At 38.9% G+C, this 22,240-nt stretch overlaps 1 protein-coding gene across 2 annotated transcripts; it reads right to left on the bottom strand.

The window, feature by feature from the left end:
- Positions 1 to 874: 874 nt before the first annotated feature.
- KIAA0408 (KIAA0408 ortholog) lies at positions 875 to 20,220 on the bottom strand. 2 transcript variants are annotated; one of them, XM_052645568.1, is made up of 6 exons: positions 20,032 to 20,220; positions 13,383 to 13,637; positions 8,342 to 8,701; positions 8,174 to 8,253; positions 3,945 to 5,277; positions 875 to 1,679 (listed from the first exon to the last, which is right to left on the bottom strand). In XM_052645568.1, the coding sequence occupies exons 2-6, from the start codon at positions 13,515 to 13,517 to the stop codon at positions 1,506 to 1,508; spliced, it is 2,082 nt and encodes a 693-aa protein (XP_052501528.1). In that variant the 5' UTR covers positions 13,518 to 13,637; positions 20,032 to 20,220; the 3' UTR covers positions 875 to 1,505. The 2 variants fall into 2 exon arrangements, with proteins under 2 accessions (XP_052501528.1, XP_052501529.1); XM_052645569.1 differs by lacking the exons at positions 13,383 to 13,637; positions 20,032 to 20,220 and adding an exon at positions 10,453 to 10,569.
- Between the last annotated feature and the right edge of the window lie 2,020 nt (positions 20,221 to 22,240).

Genomic DNA, 22,240 nt, shown 5'->3' with positions numbered 1-22,240 from the left:
GCCATCACCATGCAACAGTCTTGAGCCTTTAAGGCAGTCTGGGATTCAAAACTTAATTACTGTACCTCAAATCATGGCGTGAAGTGAATTTTTCTAAATTGTTAGAATGCATCACAAGGAGATGGCTCTTTGAATATCTTTGTAGTAAGAATTCGTTAAGCTTTAAAGCTTAAATAGAATTACTACCTAATAATGTAGTTGGCTTTATACAGAGACAGTGGACAGCAAAATTGCTTCTAAGATCATTCATGTAGAATTTCGGGCACCTCAACGTTCATATTTCTGTCAGCTCTGAGTATATGGATATTCACTGTTGGCAAATTGTGACCACCAAAAAAGTTTCTGTCCCTTATGCTATCCACGGATGCCAAAGGTTAGTTTAAGGCTTTTTGAATGTAGCACACTACAAGAAATACAATTCAGCTCTCAATGAAATATCGTTGCTGATTTTCTTTGTTAATAAAAATTTGAAATAGTCTCTTATCTACTAATTTCAGGGAAAAGGTTAAAAAAGGAAAAAGTGAATAACTTACCTCTCACAATATGTACTGCTCCAAATGCTGAAAAAAAGCTTACTAAAATTTAGCCAAAATTAGGATTCAGCCTAACTGAATTTCTTTTTAAACCATATTTAAGGTATGTTTGTTACTGAAGTTGTCAAAATAAATTAGTTGTTTAGTTATGTTGTTTATAAAGCAGTCTTATGCTGGCTCTGAGGATCAAGTATACAGCGAAAGCCATAATAGACTGCTGAATGATATATAAAAATTTCTGTGGACATTTTGCGTTTGTTTTAGAAGGCTGATCTGTTTCAACCTATTTAAACTTTTTATTTATTAATATTTAAAAGAATAAACGAGGAGATCAATGGTATGAGTCTATCCTTATATGGGTTAAGGAACTGAGTTGGCTGTAGAAACCTACTAACCTTAGGTATATGTATAGTTAGTTTTCTATGTAGTTGGGGCCAAGGAAGTGGTTAGTTAATATATGTACCTCAAACGCCTTAAGTGGATACCCATTAAAAGGTACAAAAAATATAAATGATACTGTGTGTTTTAAAAAATTTTAAATAAACACAAAGAATATATAGGTATATACGTTATAATTTCAAAGTCAACACTAGCACATAAGTTTTACTTCTCTAAATACATACTGACATTTCCTGTATCAACACATGCACCTACAAAACACATAGCCATGCACATAACCTTGCTTTCTGCCACTTGCAAGAAAGTCAGAATATACAATATAGTACACTGTTTCGACTTAAATCATATTGGCAAATTAATGAGGATGGCATTAAAAAATTCTGATCTAGGAAATCAAAATAGAGGAAGATAATTACTCCATAGATTCAAAACACTGAAGACTGATGGGAAGTTAAGGTTTAAATTGTCCCAGTAATCTTGAAAGGTACAGAAGAGACAGAAGTGGCTGTAAACACTCGGAACACTCTGTCTGGCAATCGGGACTCTCGCAGTCTAGCAATCCAGGCCAGAGGCTTAGACCATCGATGCTTCTGATCGCAGAGGAATGGGGAAGCTGCGGGCAGTTCTCCGCAAGGCAGGAGGTGCTGAAGGAGATCTAGATGCCCATCTGGATGGGAGACGGCGATTTGCTGGTCTCGCAGGCCGGGAAAATCCTTTTCCGGGTGAGGATTTCACTGCCATGGATTCCTAAGACACAAAAGAAGACTTTCACCTCACCATTCAGGAACCAACAAAGAGCTTAATATATTATGGATCCCAACTGTAGGATTAATGTGTTACCAAGTTTACAAGCAAGAAAAATTAAAGAAACTCTTTGTCTAATATTTGTGGTCTGGGATGTTTTAATCAAAACAGCTCACTTTGAATATGAATATGGCATTTGCTAATCTTGTGGATCTCATTGTACTACGTTTTAAGACAACTGATTTCTTTTTAGAACTATGTAAGTTAATCTTATGTTAGAACTCAAAGTTTATGTCAGGTAACGCTGATATGATGGAACTAAAGATTTTCCTTAGTGGAGTGTTAGGATATTTCAGTTTTTTAAAGATAATAATTTAAAGAAGAATTAATTTGCGTCTGGTTATTTTATGTCAAGTTATTGACACTTTTAGAGATCATAAACAAAAAGGACACAAATCACCAAATGATTTGTCTGATGCTATCTTTTTTTTTGTTCACTAAGAACCACTCTTACTATCAATCTTTTAAAAGCTTCAAAATTATCTTTAAAAGACTTTAAAATAGAACTTTGTTCTTTTTTAAAATATTTACTTTTGGCTGTGCTGGGTCTTAATTGGGGCATGTGGGATCTTTTGTTGCTGAGTGGGCTCTCAGTTACCATGTGTGAGGCATCTCTCTAGATGTGGCGCTTGCGGTTAGTAGCCCCTTGGGCATGTGAGATCTTAGTTCTCTGACCAGATATCAGACCCATGTCCCCTGTATTGGAAGGTGGACTCTTAACCACACCACCAGGGGTGTCCCAAATAAAAGAACTGCTCTTAAGGATCTACAGTAGAGGACCCTTCTCAAATCTCCAATCATTGCAAAAATGGGAAATATTTAATAATATTTGTTAATGAGAATTTTTGGCTGATTATTGTACACATGCTTCCACGTCCATGCCCTTCCATCTGAAGCCTTACAGGTATTTATGGGCTCAACTAAACAGCACTCATACAAAAGCAGGATAGTTATTTGCACTTTGGGCAAACAGACAAAGTTTCTGATCAACTGGATGTAAACTGATATTTTTGTAGGACTTGAAAACCACATAAAAATTTCTCACACCAGAAGGAGGCAACTAGCATCCTTTAAAACTATGCTGCATACACACTGTGGTTTGTAAAACTAGGATTTTCAAAGTATTGCCTAATTATAACAGTATGCCACCTTGTAACTTTTAATAAATTATCTGTATAAGGTACTGATGGATAGCTCTTCATTGTAAATACAGATCTCTTCAACCTCTTTTCTCCCCTCTAAGATTACACTCTTTTGCAAGCACACTGTAATAAAAAAGGTAAGTTTATTTAAATATCCATTTTGGGGGGACAATTTCCACACATTGCTGCTGCTGCTGCTGCTAAGTCGCTTTAGTCGTGTCCGACTCTGTGCGACCCCATAGACGGCAGCCCGCCAGGCTCCCCAGTCCCCGGGATTCTCCAGGCAAGGATACTGGAGTGGGTTGCCATTTCCTTCTCCAATGCATGAACGTGAAAAGTGAAAGTGAAGTCGCTCAGTCGTGTCCGACTCTTAGCGACCCCATGGACTGCAGCCTACCAGGCTCCTCCATCCATGGGATTTTCCAGGCATTATTATACCTATAATAGTGACTTTAAAGTTTTTATGCTATACTATCATTTTTTTTTTCATATACTGCCTTTTAGCTCCACAATAAGAGAACTTTATGAGGCACTATTTTAAATGATGTTTTTTTTTTAACCAAACTCATATTCATGCGAATAATCCCATGAGGAAGAACACAAATCAAATTCTGGAAATGACTGAACCAATCATAGCCAGTAACAGAAAAATACAAGTTATTTTTAAAATACTTTCCATATACTTTAAAATATATAAACCCTTTAATAGGATAAAATTCTATAAATGAACAAATTCACATTCAGAATATTCTTCAAGAAAGAAACACAACAAATATTTGATCACTTTTTTCTTGAGCCCATTTATTACATTATATTTTCTGCTATTTCAGAATTTAAATAAAAGCTGTAATGTACCAAACCCAGACTTAAAAACTAAACTTTTAAAAGTTCGTGCTGAGTTACAATCCTAAGGTTTATATTTATTCACAAATGAAGGGTCAAAGAACTAAAAAGATGTCGAAACATTTGCCTATGTTCTATTTATATGAATGGGCAAACGACTGAACACTGAGCCATTGCTAAACATGGATGCAGTTCCACCAAATATGTTAGATTGCTTTCTCACCTCAGTTGCCTTTTTCCGATCTGCCCCTTGCTTCACGTGCTGTGCTCCATGCATTGCTGTCTTGTGCTCAAGCTCTTGTTCTATGCGGAGCTTTTCTAAATGCTGACCTAATGTGGCTCCACCACTGACATCAGAACTACATTTCGTCCAGTTGGCCTGGAAGCATCTAGAATTCTGCAATGCAGACCCCGCAGACGTCTCATAGGTTTTCAGCAGCTTTTCCACCACACCGTAATTTGACCTGGGGTCCGCGGACCTTGGCCGGCCAGACAAACTACTTGGTCTCCAGTCATGCTCATGAAGCATATTCCGGTAACTGCTAGGGCTTATGGGCTCCCGTGTTTGTGTGAACTGGCCTGGTGTGGGGTTTTTGGTGGAATTATCAGGCACATTTTCCCTGGGCACAGGCATGGGGGCACTGGCTTTCAGAACGTCAGAAACACCATCACTGACTGAGACGCTGCCTGTGCACGCAGCTAAGGTCTCACAGCGCTGAAGATCTTCGGATCGTTCTGAGCAGCTTTGACTTTGTTGTACAGCATGACAATTTCTATCTGTTCTAAATACAATTCTGTTAAATTCATCAGTCTTTTTTGCCAGCTTTTCATTCCCAGTAGTCTTTTCAAAGCCATAACTGAAACTTCTCAGTGGGCTGCTGCTCTGTGACACTAAGGAGCTACAGTCATTGCTTATATGAAGATCAGGAGGAGATTTAGCAGAGTGATCTGGAATTACCTTTTCATATTTTGGCTTATCTGGAGTAGAGCAGGCTTTCTGAAACCACAGTGTAGAGGGGCTATTTTTTGCACAAACCCCAGTGTTGCACAACCACATGCTAAGTCCAACATTTTCATTACATGAAGGCTTGTTATCTACTTTGGCTTCTGGTGCCAAAGAAGGACACGTGATACCATCATTCAGAGTCCTCCCTTCATTTAGACCCAGCAGAGACATCTCAGCATGCTTCCAAAGGAAATGAGGGTGGCTGTTTTTTTCACCTTGACCCTCTTGGGCCACCCCGCTGCTGTGGTCTAAACATTCCTTCCAACTTTCGTGGGCTTGTGCAGAATATGAGCTGGGAAAATTTCGAGATGTGCTTCTTGGAGGAGGAATTGGTGGGGTTTCACTTCTTTTCAGATCGGTTGTATCAACTCCATCTTTTTTCTTGGAATTGTTCTGGAAAACATTGGTGCAGCTCAGGTTTTTTCTGTTTTTCCACTTCTCGTTTTCTAAACTGGTTGAAGGAATGCACTGGCTGTTGTTGATCATGTGACCTCCATGAGGAGTATTCGTTACATTTGGTGCTTCCTGGAGAAAAGAATCTGACTTCATCCTAAAAATTATAAAACATGCTGTATTAGTGATGTCTTTGTTTATGATAAGCTCCTAAAAGATATTGGGCCTAAAACAATGGATTCTGTTATAGGAAAAGGAGTCACCACTTCCTTAAACAATATTTTTATATAAATTTCCTAGTACAAAACTTCAAGTCACTTTTGCTATAGGATAAAGACCACCACTCAGTGTTGTATTCAAGACTACATACATAGTCTGACCCAAACTGTCTTTTAAACTGTCTCTCATTTTCTTCTATTACCTTAAACTTCACCTACACTCAGACTCTACTTTGTGTAGTCTCTTGGGTGTCTCCTATTGGTGTTTCCATTTCCATAGGTTTTCTCTTGCCATTTCCTCATGTCAGCTTGGCCTACTGAATTCCTATTCATAATGTCGTCTGAGCTCAATCTCCTCCTCTCGAATTTGAAATAACATTCTAAGAAATTAATGAAATAACATTCAATTTCATCCCAGAAATCTGAATCAAAGCACAGAGACATGAGCAATACCAAATGGGAGGTGTTATTTAGACAAGAAAGAAAAGTGAGCTTTTTTTTTTTTTCTGATGAGTAAAGGACATATTTTTCTTCTTTTTAAGCTGCAGTAAAAATCATGTGGCTGCTCAAGCTACAGTGAGTAATCTGGCATAGATGGAATATAAAACAGAGTGGGAAAGAATGTTGACAAATAAGAGAGAAATGCTAGGTCAAATTGCAATAACTGTGAATTACATATTAAGAATTTTGAGCTTTTTTTCTAAAGGCCATGAAGTCACAGTGAGAACTTTATACCAGGGATGGTTTGTAAAAGCAAATTGGAAAGTAAGAATTTTCTGAATTATCAAAATAAAAACCTAAATGTAGCAATAATGTGGGTTCACAAATTAATATTAATTAATCATATTGATAATAGAAGCCACATTTATATGTATTTAACTTCCATTATGAGACAGCTTATAATAAAGCACAGATGAATACCTACTAGGCAAAAGCTAAGTGGGAAAAGTGGAAGGCAAAATTATGTATAAAACATGGTTGGGTAAGTAAAATCTGTTGTAAGTCAGTACAAAAATTCTCTCTGAGCTTCCAAAGAAATAAAGAAAAATAAAGGTTCATATTGCTATAGCTTCTAAGAGAAGTACGCTGTCCCACAAGGAGATAAGTGGTGATTTTAGAGCAATTTCAACTTGCAGAGAATCCAATTTATTTTTCAATTTGGCTAAAACGTACCCTTAGAATTAAATAGGTATTTCTGAACTGAAACAGCATTTTTACTGCATTGTGTAAATACATATGTGTGTATGTATTTACAGTATGTTGTCTGAAAATTATGAATGCTTTCATTATATACATAATAAATGTAGAGAAATAAATAATTCAGAATATTTCAGCAGAACATCATTATAAAATTAAAACACCACATTGTTAAATTTGACACAGGGCTGGAAGAAGCACAAGCTGGAATCAAGATTGCCAGGAGAAATATCAATAACCTCAGATAGGCAGATGACACCACCCTTCTGGCAGAAAGTGAAGAGGAACTAAAAAGCCTCTTGATGAAAGTGAAAGAGCAGAGTGAAAAAGCTGACTTAAGGCTCAACATTCAGAAAAGTAAGATCATGGCATCCGGTCCCATAACCTCATGGGAAATAGATGGGGAAACAGTGAAAACAGTGTCAGACTTTATTTTGGGGGGCTCCAAAATCACTGCAGATGGTGACTGCAGCCATGAAATTAAAAGACGCTTACTCCTTGGAAGGAAAGTTATGACCAACCTAGATAGCATATTGATAAGTAGAGACATTACTTTGCCAACAAAGGTCAGTCTAGTCAAGGCTATGGTTTTTCCAGTAGCCATGTATGGATGTGAGAGTTGGACTGTGAAGAAAGCTGAGCGACCAAGAATTGATGTTTTTGAACTGTGGTGTTGGAGAAGACTCTTGAGAGTCCCTTGGACTGCAAGGAGATCCAACCAGTCCATTCTAAAGGAGATCAGCCCTGGGTGTTCTTTGGAAGGAATGATGCTAAAGCTGAAACTCCAGTACTTTGGCCATCTCATGCAAAGAGTTGACTCATTGGAAAAGACCCTGATGCTGGGAGAGATTGGGGGCAGGAGGAAAAGGGGACGACAGAGGATGAGATGGCTGGATGGCATCACGGACTCAATGAACGTGAGTTTGAGTGAACTCCAGGAGCTGGTGATGGACAGGGAGGCCTGGCGTGCTGCAATTCATGGGGTCACAAAGAGTCAGACATAACTGAGCGACTGAACTGAACTGAACTGAACTGAAAGATGTATTCAACTAGGTTAACCCAGCATACTGTTCCACTGGCCAAATACTCAAAACAAAAAGAATGCCATTGTATACACTTGTTAATTTACTGTTTATTATGGTGAGTGTTAGGGTTTTCCAGGTGGCTCAGTGGGAAGGAATCCACCTGCCAATACAGAAGGCACAGGAGACACAGGTTTGATCCCTGGGTCGGGAAGATCCCCTGGAGGAGGGTGTGGGAACCCACTCCAGTATTCTTGCCTGGAGAATCCCATGGACAGAGGAGCCTGGTGGGCTATACAGTTCCTAGGGTCGCAAAGAGTCAGACACGACTGAGTGACTGAGCACAATGGCAAGCATAACTAAGCTAAACATCAATAAAAAGTGAAGTACACCTAACAGTCAAACTATAAAGAAAACCAGGAGATTTACCTTAAGAATTAATGATCAAAGAAATGTACAATTTGAACTTTTATCTCCTAAAATAGCAGATTTTAGTAACATTACTAATTCTTGCTAACAAAGTGTTAAATGTGAAAGGTAATTTGGACTCATTAACTTAAAACAGTATCCGTCTTGATTTTTCAACGTAAAAATCATCATAGATGTACCAGCCTACCTTCTGTGGTTAGACCGCTTTCGAATTTCCTCTTGAAAGTTGCATAACTCTTCACTAACTTTGGCAAGTTCTTCAAGAGCCTTTATACATATAAGCAATAGCATGTTAGCCCTTTGAAATGTAAATATTTCTTTAGAAACAGTCCAAGGCCAATCCCGTCTTACTTACTGTGTTGAGGGTGCCAGAGCAGCTCTTGTTCTCTGCCTCAGAAGTCCTCCAGTCAGGCCGGGCACCACGTTCTTTATGGTTGTCTCTGGATTCAGAATCCATATACCCTACTTTTGATTTTTTGATTGTTTTTTGTTCCTTGCACACTTGATTTCTTTCCCTGAGTAAACTCTGCTCTGTTTTATCTTTTTTTCCCAGAATGTCCCTGGGATGTATCCCTGTAAATTTACATTGTCCTGAATTGGGGTAATCTGCAGAAGATTCCATTTTATCTCCAACGGCCTTCTCACAATCAAAATCAATGACCTTAGCACGTTCACTCATGTTGATTTTCCTCCGACGCTTTACTTCATGGCAGAGCTATAAGGAAAACAAAGATAAAAATTTCCCCCTAACCTACTTTCTCAATAGTTTTGATCCTAAACACAGTGTTCTGAGTTCTCTTGGCTATATTACTATATAGTGGGTCTTCCCAGGTGGCACTAATGGTAAAGAACCCACTTGCCATTGCAGAAATATAAGAGACTTGGGTTTGATCCCTAAGTCAGGAAGATTCCTTGGAGAAGGAAATGGCAACCCACTCTAGTATTCTTGCCTAAAGAATCCCATGGACGGGGAGCCTGGTGAGCTACCGTCCCTAGGGTCAGACATGACTTAAGCTACTTAGCACGCATGCATACATAGACTGCTCCAGGGCACTAATGCTAATGCTTCCAAATCATGCTTCTAAAATCTGGATTAGCTGGAGCAACTTTTGATGAACCATAAAGACTACATGTAGTAGAGCAAAGAAGGTAATTTCTATTTTTCTGAGTACAAATCAATTCATTCAAAAATGACAGAAACCTGCATTTATATATAGATGTCATAATGATACAGAAGCACTGTTAACAAAATTGGAAGGACCTCGATCAATTACTGGCTGCTGCTGCTGCTGCTAAGTTGCTTCAGTTGTGTTCAACACTGTGCGACCCCATAGATGGCAGCCCGCCAGGCTCCCCCGTCCCTGGGGGAGCATGAAAGTGAAAAGTGAAAGTGAAGTCGTTCAGTCATGTCCAACTCCTGGCGACCCCATGGACGGCAGCCTACCAGGCTCCTCCATCCATGGGATCTTCCAGGCAAGAGTACTGGAATGGGTTGCCATTGCCTTCTCCCAATTACTGGCAATGTGCTCTAATTTAACCAACATTAAGGCCATATTTTAAAAATACATGATCCTACTTGTAAGTCAACATTGAACTGTCTAAACGACTGACAATCTCACATAGTAACTCAGCTCATTCTGTCCCTTAAGTAGTTATTTCATCATCAAAAGATGTTTCCTTAGGAAGTTACGTGGGTGAGGGGTAGGTAATTATCAGACTTGTTTTTTTTTTTTTTAACTTCCAAGGCTATATACATTCAAAAAAAGTTTCTTCCTTTGTTCTAATTAAAACAAGTGTGAGCCTGTCCTATGTAATACAATTGAACTCTAAGGCTTTGATCATCTATTAGTTTATTAACTGCCCCAAATTAGTTCCTGAGGATTTAGTTTAACCTGCAGGTAATTAGTGACTTTCTCTTCAGGCTTGAGTTCTGGGAAAGCTTGTCAAATTCCAAAGACTTAAAACAAATGACTCTACATTTTACAGTCACATCCTATATCTGGATGAGATCAAAGACTATAATAACAGATTAATTTCTGCTCAGTATTTATGCAAATCTCAGAGAGAAGCACTAGAATATAGTTAATGCCTGAAGGATATGCAGTGCATTTATTGCCCTAGTCATAAATTTGTCACTGGATGAAGTCAGGATAGCATCAAATTGCCATCATGAATCAACCATTTTGGCTCCTGTAAAATTATCTGTACTGAACTGCTGTGGGCATTATAATTTTGGCCGACCTTGAGGGGCATAATAAGAAGCAACCCTCAAGAGCACCAGGCTAAATCTAAGGATGTTCTTGGTGGCACTGTCCTCTTTTAGAGGAGTCATGGGTGAAAACACATTTGCTTCAATGTAAAATTAGGGACCAAAGTACTATTTCTGGAAAATTAGTCTGCTTTTGTTTCCTGAATATTGAGAAATATGCATCTGATAATTTTTTGTTACTTGCTAGAAAGACGGACCTGCTGCATGCATTTTGCAAGGGATCCTTCCTCTTGTCTTCATTTCACCTTTCTCTTCTCGTCTCGTTCTGAAATACTTTAATTTACACAGAATTCTATTTGACATCTTAAATTCTCTTGGGGACTTAGGTGATGTATGAAAAAACAAAAAACGTTATATTATTGATGGGAAACCATTTATTTTGCATAAGGAAATCTATTACTTGGTACTCAGCTGTTTTCAATGGGTATCTGATCATTCAAACAAAGGACACAGGCAGGAAAGATGGCAAAGTGACAAAAAAAAAAAAAAGAAAAATCCCCAGCTGTCTATTAACTCTGTTAAGAGTAACTATCTGGATCAGTCTAGGTTTCAAAGATCCAAGTATCTACGTCTTCACTTTGTAACAGCAAATGCAATGACTGTGGATAGTGGCTGAATAAAGAATCATTAGCATCTTAATACCCAATACTGATCCTCTCACTAATGATACATTTATTTGGAATCACAGAAATTATAAGCATGCACCTAAAAATGTCAAATTTTCTAGCACATGACTTAATAAGTTGTGTCTGATTTAAAACACAGAATTCGTGATAAATAAGAGAGAAATACAGTCTCTTAGGGTGGTGCTACTAGTAAAGAACCTGCCTGCCAATGCAGGAGACATAACAGACACAAGTTCGATCCCTGGGTCGGGAAGATCCCCTGGAGGAGGACACGGCAATGCACTCCATATTCTTGCCTGGAGAATCTTATGGACAGAGGAGCCTGGTGAGCTACAGTCCACAGGGTCGTGAGAGTCGGACATGACTGAAGTGACTAGCACGCACACATGCACAGGCTTGTGGTATCTTACATTTTTCCAAGAGTAGACTTAATTTTAGTTAACAATATTGTCCTGACTTTCTATGACATGTGAGGACAATTTCCTGTTTTGCCCAATCTTTTCTAACCCAGCTTTGTAGCTTCTAAGCAGGAAGATATTAAAGGTACATTATTACAGGTACAAATACTGGGACTGGAAAAGAATACATACATACTCTGCCATTTTACATAAGGAACTTGAGAATATCCATGAATTTTGGTATCCATGGGGTCTCCTGGAGCCATTTCCTGTGTCTACTGAGGGACAACTATATTGTTATGACAAGGGGGACACAACGCTAGTCTTCAGGTATTGTAGAGCATCCTCTCTGGCCGGGTAGTCTGGGTAAGCACATTATTCAAACGTATTCTCAGGTATGGTGCTATACAATGCAGGCATCATGACATAAATAGCACCACAGCTACTATCCAAGATAAAGAAGAAATATTCCAATTCTTCTGTCAGTATTTTTATGGACTATCACCTAAGTTCCAAGTATGTTTAATGCCTGCTAATTGATAAGGCTCATATCTTCTACAGATGGAATCTGCAGAGCTGTCAGAATAATTATTTGACAATAACAAATTTAACCAGACAGCAGACTATCTTAGCTACCATCTTAAGCTACGTGGCTTAAACAATTGGATAGACTAACCCTGACTCCCTTAATTAGTTTGCTCAGATGCTAGAATTATCTGAGACTATTATTTAATGGATTTTCCAAACCTTGATGTTCAGGTTTCACACTGGCGTTGTAGACTCTGATTTAGCCATCTCCTTTTTGATCCAATTGAACTCTGGGTGGAGGAGTTAACAGAGGAAGTAAAATGCATTTTCCAAACTATAGAAGGACATGAAGTAAATTCTCCTTTCAATCTGCAATCATCTACTACATGCCTGACTTCTCAGCTGGATTTTCCAAGAATAGTCTAATGACTTTGTGTTAGTCACTCGGTCATGTCTGACTCTTTGCGACCCCATGGCCTGTCCATGGAATTCTCTAATAGAGTAATGGCTATTCCTTTTTTTATTTTTCCTTTTAGCATGCCAATTTGTATTTTATTCATAACCAATTACATGGCTGTTAATAAGAAAATTATTTGCACTATAAACAAAGCATTAGCTTTGATTGCCTGTGAATGAAGGCCAAGGAGTCTGTTAAAATAACTGTCTTGACAATGTGCACAAACCATGTAAGTCAACAGCAGGGATGTTACAAGAAAGCAAGATAAGTATAAATAATTTTCAGTTGGAACAAGCCTGAATATACATCAATGCAGATAATAAAGGAAATATTCAAGGTCCAACAGGCTGATAGGATAAAACTATTTGTATCCGATTCTGGGCATGTCATTTTTCATAAACTCTTTTCTAATAAATGTGCCAATGAACGTGATCCATGGGGTCACTAAGAGTCGGACACGACTGAGCGACTTCACTTTCACTTTTCACTTTCATGCATTGGAGAAGGAAATGGCAACCCACTCCAGTGTTCTTGCCTGGAGAATCCCAGGGACGGGGGAGCCTGGTGGGCTGCCGTCTCTGGGGTCGCACAGAGTCAGACACGACTGAAGCGACTTAGCAGCAGCAGCAGCAAACGTGGTGCTCCTTGCCAGTCCACCGTCATTTTCTTTTTGATATACGACACTCCTTTTGGTTATACTGAATTATCAAGTATATAATTCCCTTTAGTAGACGTTATTCATAAATTACCTCAGAAAAGATCTATTTTAATGCCCAATTGTAATATTCTAAAGGTATGTTCCACTAATTATGCTTTTCTTTTATTTTCACACTGAGCTCAGCATTTGAAAACTCATGCAAAATACATACCTCACTTTTGATACCATCAGCATTTTAGTCAGAAAAGAGTAAACTGACATATTTTAGAGTTTTCATGCAAAGTTATAAAATAAGTACAGTCCCTACACTACCACTGGGTTAGGTTATGCTATTACCACTGAGACATGTATCTTTCAGGTAGAATTGGAAAGTAAAAGCAGTTTCCAATACAAAACAAACCAAAAGGATTTTCATTCTGAGTTTTAAGTTTCCAAAGTATTCAAACCAATCAACACGTACCTCTTCTATCTTCTTCTGCATTATCTTCCACTGACTTTCCCATTCCTTTCTTTCATTGTCAAACTGGTCCAGCAATTCCATTTGTTCCTTGTGCCAGTTACTCTCTGTGTTCTCGCACTGCTTGTGCAGGTCCATGGCAACCGTGTGAGTGTTAGTGAAGGGGTATTTCTGTTCGTCTCTGCCTTCTCTTAACTGTTTCTTGGAAGCTTGGAGCTGTTTTATTTGAAGCAGTCTCACTTGCCTTTAAAACAAAGCCTAATATAAACATAACAAGAGAGAGTTCCAAATCCATGTGCTTTCTGGAAACATTTTATCAGATTGTCAAGAGCCACTGACATAAACAAACCATAGGAAAATTGGACTCAAAAGACGAGATGACAAAAATATCTGCTTAAGAAGAGACTAGCACAATCAAAAACAAACAAACAAAAAGTATCATCCAGGTTTTTTTCTTCCTCTTTCTGAAACCAGACAGCAAAATTACAGTGGACAGGATGGTTAAATATATGTGTGAGATATAAGTATTCCTTAAACTAACCGCCTAATCTAAAGATAGAATTTTTCATGAATTTAAGAGTGGAAGTATAAAATTCAACTGGATAGTCACAGCTATACAACTGCAGTAGACTCTTCTGCAGTAGAATTACTCCTTCTGTTCTGATGCAACCAGATTATATAATTTTATGATTTTTAAAGTCCTGAGATGGTGCTGCGCTACAGTCTTCATTTTATACTGAAGAGTTCAATCTTGTGGCAAATGTAGTTACCATATCAATAAGACCCCAGTGTTGGTAGTCAATCTGGGACTGATAGTATCAGCAAGAAACCAAACTAAAGCATGGAAAAATATTGCCATTATTTTATTTCATCAAGTAAAATACTAAAGCAGCAAAATTATTCTGAAAACCATGTTAGAACTTATCCATGCTCTTTTTTCCTTCTAATAGCAAATTTGGAAAGCCAGCAGTGGCCACAGGACTGGAAAAGGTCAGTTTTCATTCCAATCCCAAAGAAAGGCAATGCTAAAGAATGCTCAAACTACCGCACAATTGCACTCATCTCACATGCTAGTAAAGTAATGCTCAAAATTCTCCAAGCCAGGCTTCAGCAATACATGAACCGTGAACTTCCCGATGTTCAAGCTGGTTTTAGAAAAGGCAGAGGAACCAGAGATCAAATTGCCAACATTCGCTGGACCATGGAAAAAGCAAGAGAGTTCCAGAAAAACATCTATTTCTGCTTTATCGACTATGCCAAAGCTTTTGACTGTGTGGATCACAAGAAACTGTGGAAAATTCTGAAAGAGATGGGAATACCAGACCACCTGACCTGCCTCTTGAGAAACCTATATGCAGGTCAGGAAGCAACAGTTAGAACTGGACATGGAACAACAGACTGGTTCCAAATAGGAAAAGGAGTATGTCAAGGCTGTATATTGTCACCCTGCTTATTTAACTTCTATGCCGAGTACATCATGAGAAACGCTGGGCTGGAAGAAGCACAAGCTGGAATCAAGATTGCCGGGAGAAATATCAATCACCTCAGATATGCAGATGACACTACCCTTATGGCAGAAAGTGAAGAGGAGCTAAAAAGCCTCTTGATGAAAGTGAAAGAGGAGAGTGAAAAAGTTGGCTTAAAGCTCAACATTCAGAAAACGAAGATCATGGCATCTGGTCCCATCACTTAATGGCAAATAGATGGGGAAACAGTGGAAACAGTGTCAGACTTTATTTTTCTGGGCTCCCAAATCACTGCAGATGGTGATTGCAGCCATGAAATTAAGACGCTTACTCCTTGGAAGGAAAGTTCTGACCAACCTAGACAGCATATTCAAAAGCAGAGACCAAAGGTCCGTCTAGTCAAGTCCATGGTTTTTCCAGTGGTCATGTATGGATGTGAAAGTTGGACTGTGAAGAAGGCTGAGCACCAAAGTATTGATGCTTTTGAACTGTGGTGTTGGAGAAGACTCTTGAGAGTCCCTTAGAAAGAAGATCCAACCACTCCATTCTAAAGGAGATCAGTCCTGGGTGTTCTTTGGAAGGACTGATGCTAAAGCTGAAACTCCAGTACTTTGGCCACCTCATGAAAAGAGTTGACTCATTGGAAAAGACTCTAATGCTCAGAGGGATTGAGGGCAGGAGGAGAAGGGGACAACAGACGATGAGCTGGCTGGATGGCATCACTGACTCAATGCACTTGAGTTTGGGTGAACTCCAGGAGTTGGTGATGGACAGGGAGGCCTGGCGTGCTGCGATTCATGGGGTCGCAAAGAGTCAGACACGACTGAGAGACTGAACTGAACTGAACTGAACTGATTAGACTAGATATCAGAATGTATGTTCTGATACTGAATTTAGAGTATTGATGAAAATGTTTTGATCACTTTGCAGGGAAATCTTTGATCATACTAAGCACTGACTGAAATGATTAGATTTCTAGCATTTAGGGCATGTGTACTCAGGATTTTAAGATGCACTTTAAAATACCTGATTGGTAACTCTTTTATAACTCACCTAAAATTTCTGAGATTTATTTACTTACATTAGAATGGGGGATATCCACAGGGTTATTATAAAGATTAAATGACATGAATAAAAAGAGATTTGAGAAAGATAAAATTTCCTGTTTCTTGTTTAAAAAAAAAATCTTGTGCTGACTTCCACTGAAAGTATTTTTGTTAGTAAAGCCAGATACATTTTTAATGGGTAGAAAAGCATGCTTAAAATGTTCAAATCTCCATCTAAGATAATCACGCCTAAAAGAAGTCTTTAACTCTTCGACTTTTTAGGCCATTACCAAAGTGCCTTAACTTACCAGGTGGCAGATGATGCTACTTTTGAGCTAATTCTCAAGAGTCATAGCTGCCTGGGTGCTGGCATTGTCAAATGAAGCCCACAAAACCAGGCAGCAAGCCTCAGTCTGCAGTCATAGAAGAAGGCCTCATATTTCATATCCCAAATATAAACATTGAAGACATTTGATTTTTTTTTTGTCATGCCGTCCTGAATGTGCATATCATGTGCTAAACGGTGCCAAACATACACTTTTGAGCTGCAACCTATTAATGAATTATAATAGACTATTAAGGGTCAAAGGATATCTGCTATATGCAGGGCTCCACCCTCAAAAAACACCCCAATAATGTTAGAACCTATATGGTTATTCTTCTCTCAATAAATTTGTTACAGATACTTTGATCATTCTTACCTACTTCTTTGGTGCTCTACTGTGACTAATTCAGCCAAGAAAAAGAAGTAATTTCAGATTTAGCCGTTAAAAACACTACCGTGTCTCATTTTATCCAGTTTTCCTAATCTCATTTTCCATCCTCTCTGTCCCCCTTCCCTCCTTTTGCTACCGTCCAGCCCTATGAGACAGTGGTCAGAGGTGCATGCCATAACAAATGGAAGCTGCCCCAAAATAATGTGTCGATGAAGACACAACATAATGAAGAGAGTAAAGAATACACGGAATTTTGTCTTAGTGAATCTGTTACTGATTTTGATTACCTACTAATCTTGTAGGTTCATCTAATTCACAGGAAATGAAGACAGTGCTAATTTTCAGAGAATACAGACTGCTTTACTATATGTAATTAATTGTGAGCTAAAACTATCTTACAGACTAGCAGGCATTTAACATTAAAACTTCTTAGGAAGAGTAGTGGAATGGTTTAAGATATCAAGAGAAAGTCGCAAATTTAACCAATCAAGTTATAGAAAGAGAGCAGACTAATTTCAAGCTACTAGAAAAGAGGTGCTATGACGGTCCCTGTTTCATTCCGTCTTTAAACAGTGAATGTATAGAAATCATCATAAAGCGTCTCCTACAATTATGTAGCAAGTGGCTTCAATTTTTCATTTCACATTCTTCTTGAACCACTTTCAAGTCAGGGTTAAAGGGCAACAGACCCTTTTCTGTTTTACCTACTTGAAGAACATCATCCAGGAAAACCTTCAGTCAGGCTTGCTCCTGGTAACAGGACTACACATGAATCCAGGTAGTGTTCCTGAAGCAGACAGAACCCTGCACTTGATTGCAAAAAGCCGAACTCATCACTTAATACAGAGAAGGACCAATCTACAGAGCTTCTCCTTTCCAAGACTAGAACCATATCTAGTGCCACAAAACCCAGTGGTTATGGATCAAAAACAAGCCTTTGAGAGAAAATTCCTATAGAGCAATGTCTGTGTCAATTTCTGTGGGTTTATTGTACTTTTCACTGTCTTTGTCTTGTCATAAATGTCAAATATAATAGAGCTGAATATATTGCTTTCTCCTCCAAAAATAAAGTGGGGTCCAAAGCATTTTGTGAGGATTAAATATGCAAGAAAGAGAACGCTTAATCCAAGCACCTAGCACTGTTTTGGATCCTACTGGGTGCTCAATAAAGGGCTGCTTTCTTCCTCTCTCCTTTCTCCCTCTCTTGTTTGTTGGTCTTCCCCTGCACCCTTCTGTCTTTAATCTAGCTTCCTCTAGATAAAACTATGATTTTGATTTAATTAGAAAATTCACAGAAGCAAGCGTAATTGTGTGGACTCATATTTTTAATGGTTTTCCTTTGCCTTCAGTGTTTTTCAAGTATTTTAAGAACAGAAGGCAAGTTAAAGATTTAGGAATTTTTTTATTGTTAGTCAAAATCTGAGTAGACGAATCTTACATAAAACTGTTCTTGTTATAATTCTCCCTAAATGTTAAAAAAAAAATCCAACTAAATAGGGCAATTCTGTAGGGACATAATGTTCTGAAATGAAAAGTTATGGGGTAAAATGGCTCAACCGATTCAAAAACTCAGTTTCAGTGCTTTCTGCGGAGGCCAATATAAAAGTTCTCTTTGTTCCTAGCTGTCACTCTTTTTCACCCACAGATACCGGTATCTCCGTGGGAGAGAAAGAAGAATTTCTGCTACCTACACCCCTCCCCAGGTCTCCTTGACTCTCCATTTCACTTCACTCTCTCCAGAATTTCATTCAGAATAAAAGTGTGTACGTGCACATGTAAAGTATCAGAGGGAGTTGCATTACTCAGTCATGCACACATTCTTCCCCCAACAGCTCTAAGTGAGCATTACATAATCCATTTTAACCCACTTCTCCCTCCCCAAGGCCGGAAGCCAGATTTGTAGAAGAGTTGTGAGTGGGTTGCATAAGTTTGATGATGAGAGGAAAATAAGTTCTGCTAACCTTCCGGCCCTACTAGGAAGCAAAATTTAGGAGCAACGCAGGAATTTCACAATAAATCAGTTCCATTTCCCATGTTAGGCTCATGTAGGCCATGTTAACACTTCTTCATCTGAGGGATGCCCCCACTGTTAACTACACCTTCATCATTACCACTTCAACCTTCACCTTCCCACTAAAAACTGGATTTTAGCCAAACAAATGAAACAATGTTAGGAGAACAGACTCCAGGGCAACTTCTCCCTTTGGAAAGTTGTGTTCACAGTTTGCCTCCTATTCTCTGATTCCCTTCCCCTAAACATGCTACTTTTCATATCATGGAAACATTTTCACTTGGAGGAGGTTACACATTCCAAGAGGAATGCAGCGCACAGTAGGCACTGTCGATCACACAATTCCTAGAACAACCGTTTGCCTTGGAGACGCTTTGCTTCCCCTTAACTTTGAGGAATCAGGAATTCCCTTGTCTAAACCCATCAAAGTCACACACCATTTGCTTCCAGGATTCTCCAGCCCTGTCTCCAGGCTATCAGGAATCACTTGCCACATTTCAGCTGATTAACAGACCTTATTCCTCCCATAGTGTTCACTGGCAAAGGCATCTTTCCAAAGAAAACCATGACTTGATTCTGTTACAAGGCAAAAGAGAATTTTTAAAACTGGCTATTTCAGCATGTTCTTTATCTTCCAATAGGGTCAAAGGAATATTACCACACACAATTCTGAAAAATCAATTTTGCCTTTCCATTATCTTCTTGTTCTCTCTTCAGTTATATATTCAACCTAGAAAATATCCAACCTACAGGCACACTGATTTTACTTAACTGATAAAAGCTTTGAAAAATACATTTGGCTTGGATAAACAGATGCCTAAACTTAACCAGCTTAAACAGTAGAAGCCATAGATTAAGCTCCCCTCCTAACTGCAGATGAACCATTATGAATGTTATGCACTTCAACTCAAATTACAGAAACACTCCTCATGCAGTGAGTAAATCATCATCTTGGATGAAACCACGCTGATTTATTTTTCCCTGCCATTTTCAAATGCCAACAATTTCAAAGACTCTGAACTTCACTCGGTAAATGTTAAAAAGTCTTCATCCTAATGAAACTAGTTTTCAAATAAATAAATTTAGTGAAATCCTACAGCAGGGAAAGCGGTCTTCAAAGTTCTGAGAAGCAGTGTTTGAAAAACCATCTCACAGAGCGGATGGCACCATCAGTCCAGAGTCAGGAAATCCACTCACGGCAGCTGAACCCTTTCTTCCCTGCGAGTCAGTAAAATCCGTTACGCACCCCGCCCCACTGCTTTGAAACCCAGGCACGGATGCTGAATCAAGCAGATGTTGAAATCACCCTCCACTTAAACAGTATCCACAGCTGTAAACGTGTCAGCGGCAACCCCTCTCTATATTTTGCCACAATTACTCACTTGCTTTCAAACTGTCAGAAAACAAACATACCTTTTTGCACTGGGGAGAAATCCTATGGAGGTCCAACTACCGGTCAAACTAGCAATGGGAGGACAGCTGGTTGTTTTAGAGTGAAAAGTCTTTGGCGTCTTGGAGCAGGGAATCTTGCTTCTTTGCATGAAATGGGAATGTAAAATCAGTCCCACCATTCAACAGAGAAGTACTGACAAATCCCTTTGAAACCTCTACCACTTTCACAAATCAAAAAGCTGCTCAGCCCAGTGTCACAGCAGCAGCTGAGACTACTGTGACGTCAGTTTCTCGGAGGCGGCCTTCGAGTCACCTCTTCCAACCAGAGCTCTGTAACTGTAGAGCAGCTCCTACTCTGGGTAAACAACTCCAGGTCCAGGACATTTTTAACTTTTATAAGGGAGCCCAGTGTTTCTAAACTTGCCAAAAGAGCTGGTGTTAATATCACACGATGACAATGGCCAATTTTAGATTTCACTTATTTGGACAAGTTAACTCCTTGTTTACAGGCAAGAATCATCTTGCCTACCTCTCTCCCCCCTTTCAGAACTGCACTTTTTGGTGCCTTTGGAAGTTGGTGTTTTATGTGGCAGAAATTTCATATATGTAATCTCAAAAGATTTGTGAAGATGTATCAAACTTCTGTCTTGAAATAAGGTAGAAATGGCATATAAAGACCAGCCTCCTTGTTCTTTGTGATTCATTGGTAGCTTGCTGCCTATATCTATAGGGATGGTGATGTCTTTCTGCTAGAGGAAATTAGATACCATGGGAAAGGACGATATTTATTGTGGGAAGGGAAAAAAAAACAATGAGATACTTGTTTTCAATTAAGGCGTGCTGCAGCCTAATTCAGCAAATATGCTAGATAAAACTTTAAATAATAAGGGCTCATCCTCAAGTCCAAAGTCTGTGTGGTCCTTAAGGCACTACATATTCACTGTCACAGTATTTTGCCTGCTTCCAGATAAATGGTTCATGGGGAGCTAAAATGTTTACTAAGTATAACCTGCTTATAGTAGGACTTTAGTATATGTAGCTAAGAGTCAGATATGACTGAGCAACTTCACTTTCACTTTTCACCTTCATGCATTTGAGAGGGAAATGGCAACCCACTCCAGTATTCTTGCCTGGAGAATCCCAAGGACGGGGGAGCCTGGTGGGCTGCCGTCTCTAGGGTTGCACAGAGTCGGACACGACTGAAGCGACTTAGCAGCAGCAGCAGCAGCAGGACAATTAAATGAAATCATACTCTATGTTTTAAAAGCCCAGCATCATAATCTCAAAAGCAATTAACAACAATAGTAGTTATAGTAATAATAGTGATGATTCATGGAGAGACAACTCTGCACAGCTCTGTGCTAAGTACTTCTAATAGTTGATGTATCTTCATTTTAGTTCACTCTTGCAGAAAATGTGTCTGTAGATATTAATCCAATTTTACTGATAAAATCAGGGCTCAAAGAGGCCAAGTATCTTGCTGAAATTCACAGAAGCTTGACTACATCAGAGGAGTAGGTCTTAGAACTGGATTCTCTAATTGAGGACCCTGGAATTTTGTCACAGAGATATTGGTTTCAAATTACTGCTACCACTTATCTGTGAGAACTTCAAGTTTGTTAATTCTGTAAAGGGATAATTTACTTGGTAAGTATGTTTTAAGAGTATGGGGGGTTGGGGGGAGGACTTACAGTACCAGGTACAAGGAAACGTTAGCTCATTCTGCCTCCATCCTTATCAGGACAGAAGGAAGATCCTGGCATGGGGGTGGAGGCGGGAGCTGTGGGGAAAGGAATATCCCCAAGGCATCTCTACAGAATTCTCTAATGAAATTGTATCTCCTACCCTCTCTGTCACTCCAGACCTCTTAATTTCAATGTGTCTTTTATAAATCAAATTCAGACAGTTTTCCACACCCTATCAGAACTTCAGATAATATGTAGCTAATTACAGAAAGAATTATATTGCTCTCTCCTCTGGTACTTCACTCAATAGTACTTATTTCAATGTCATTTTTGATGGATGTTCCAGTAATTATTTTTTACAGTTGTTTCATCTGCATCTTGTCATGGTAAAGCTGACCTTAAATTATATATAGAATAAAAAATGAGGGATGAAAAACTGATGGAATTTCACCCAAGTCTACCATTTATTCTAGTATTTACCAACCTTCTCTGTTGTATAATTTTATGTGTCTTAGCTAATATTTCCAAGCTCTATTTCATACCTT

This window comes from Budorcas taxicolor, chromosome 9 (assembly GCF_023091745.1).
Source record: "Budorcas taxicolor isolate Tak-1 chromosome 9, Takin1.1, whole genome shotgun sequence".
NCBI lineage: Eukaryota > Metazoa > Chordata > Mammalia > Artiodactyla > Bovidae > Budorcas > Budorcas taxicolor.
Note: the sequence above shows the minus strand (reverse complement) of the source record. Positions and strands in the feature narration are given on the sequence as shown.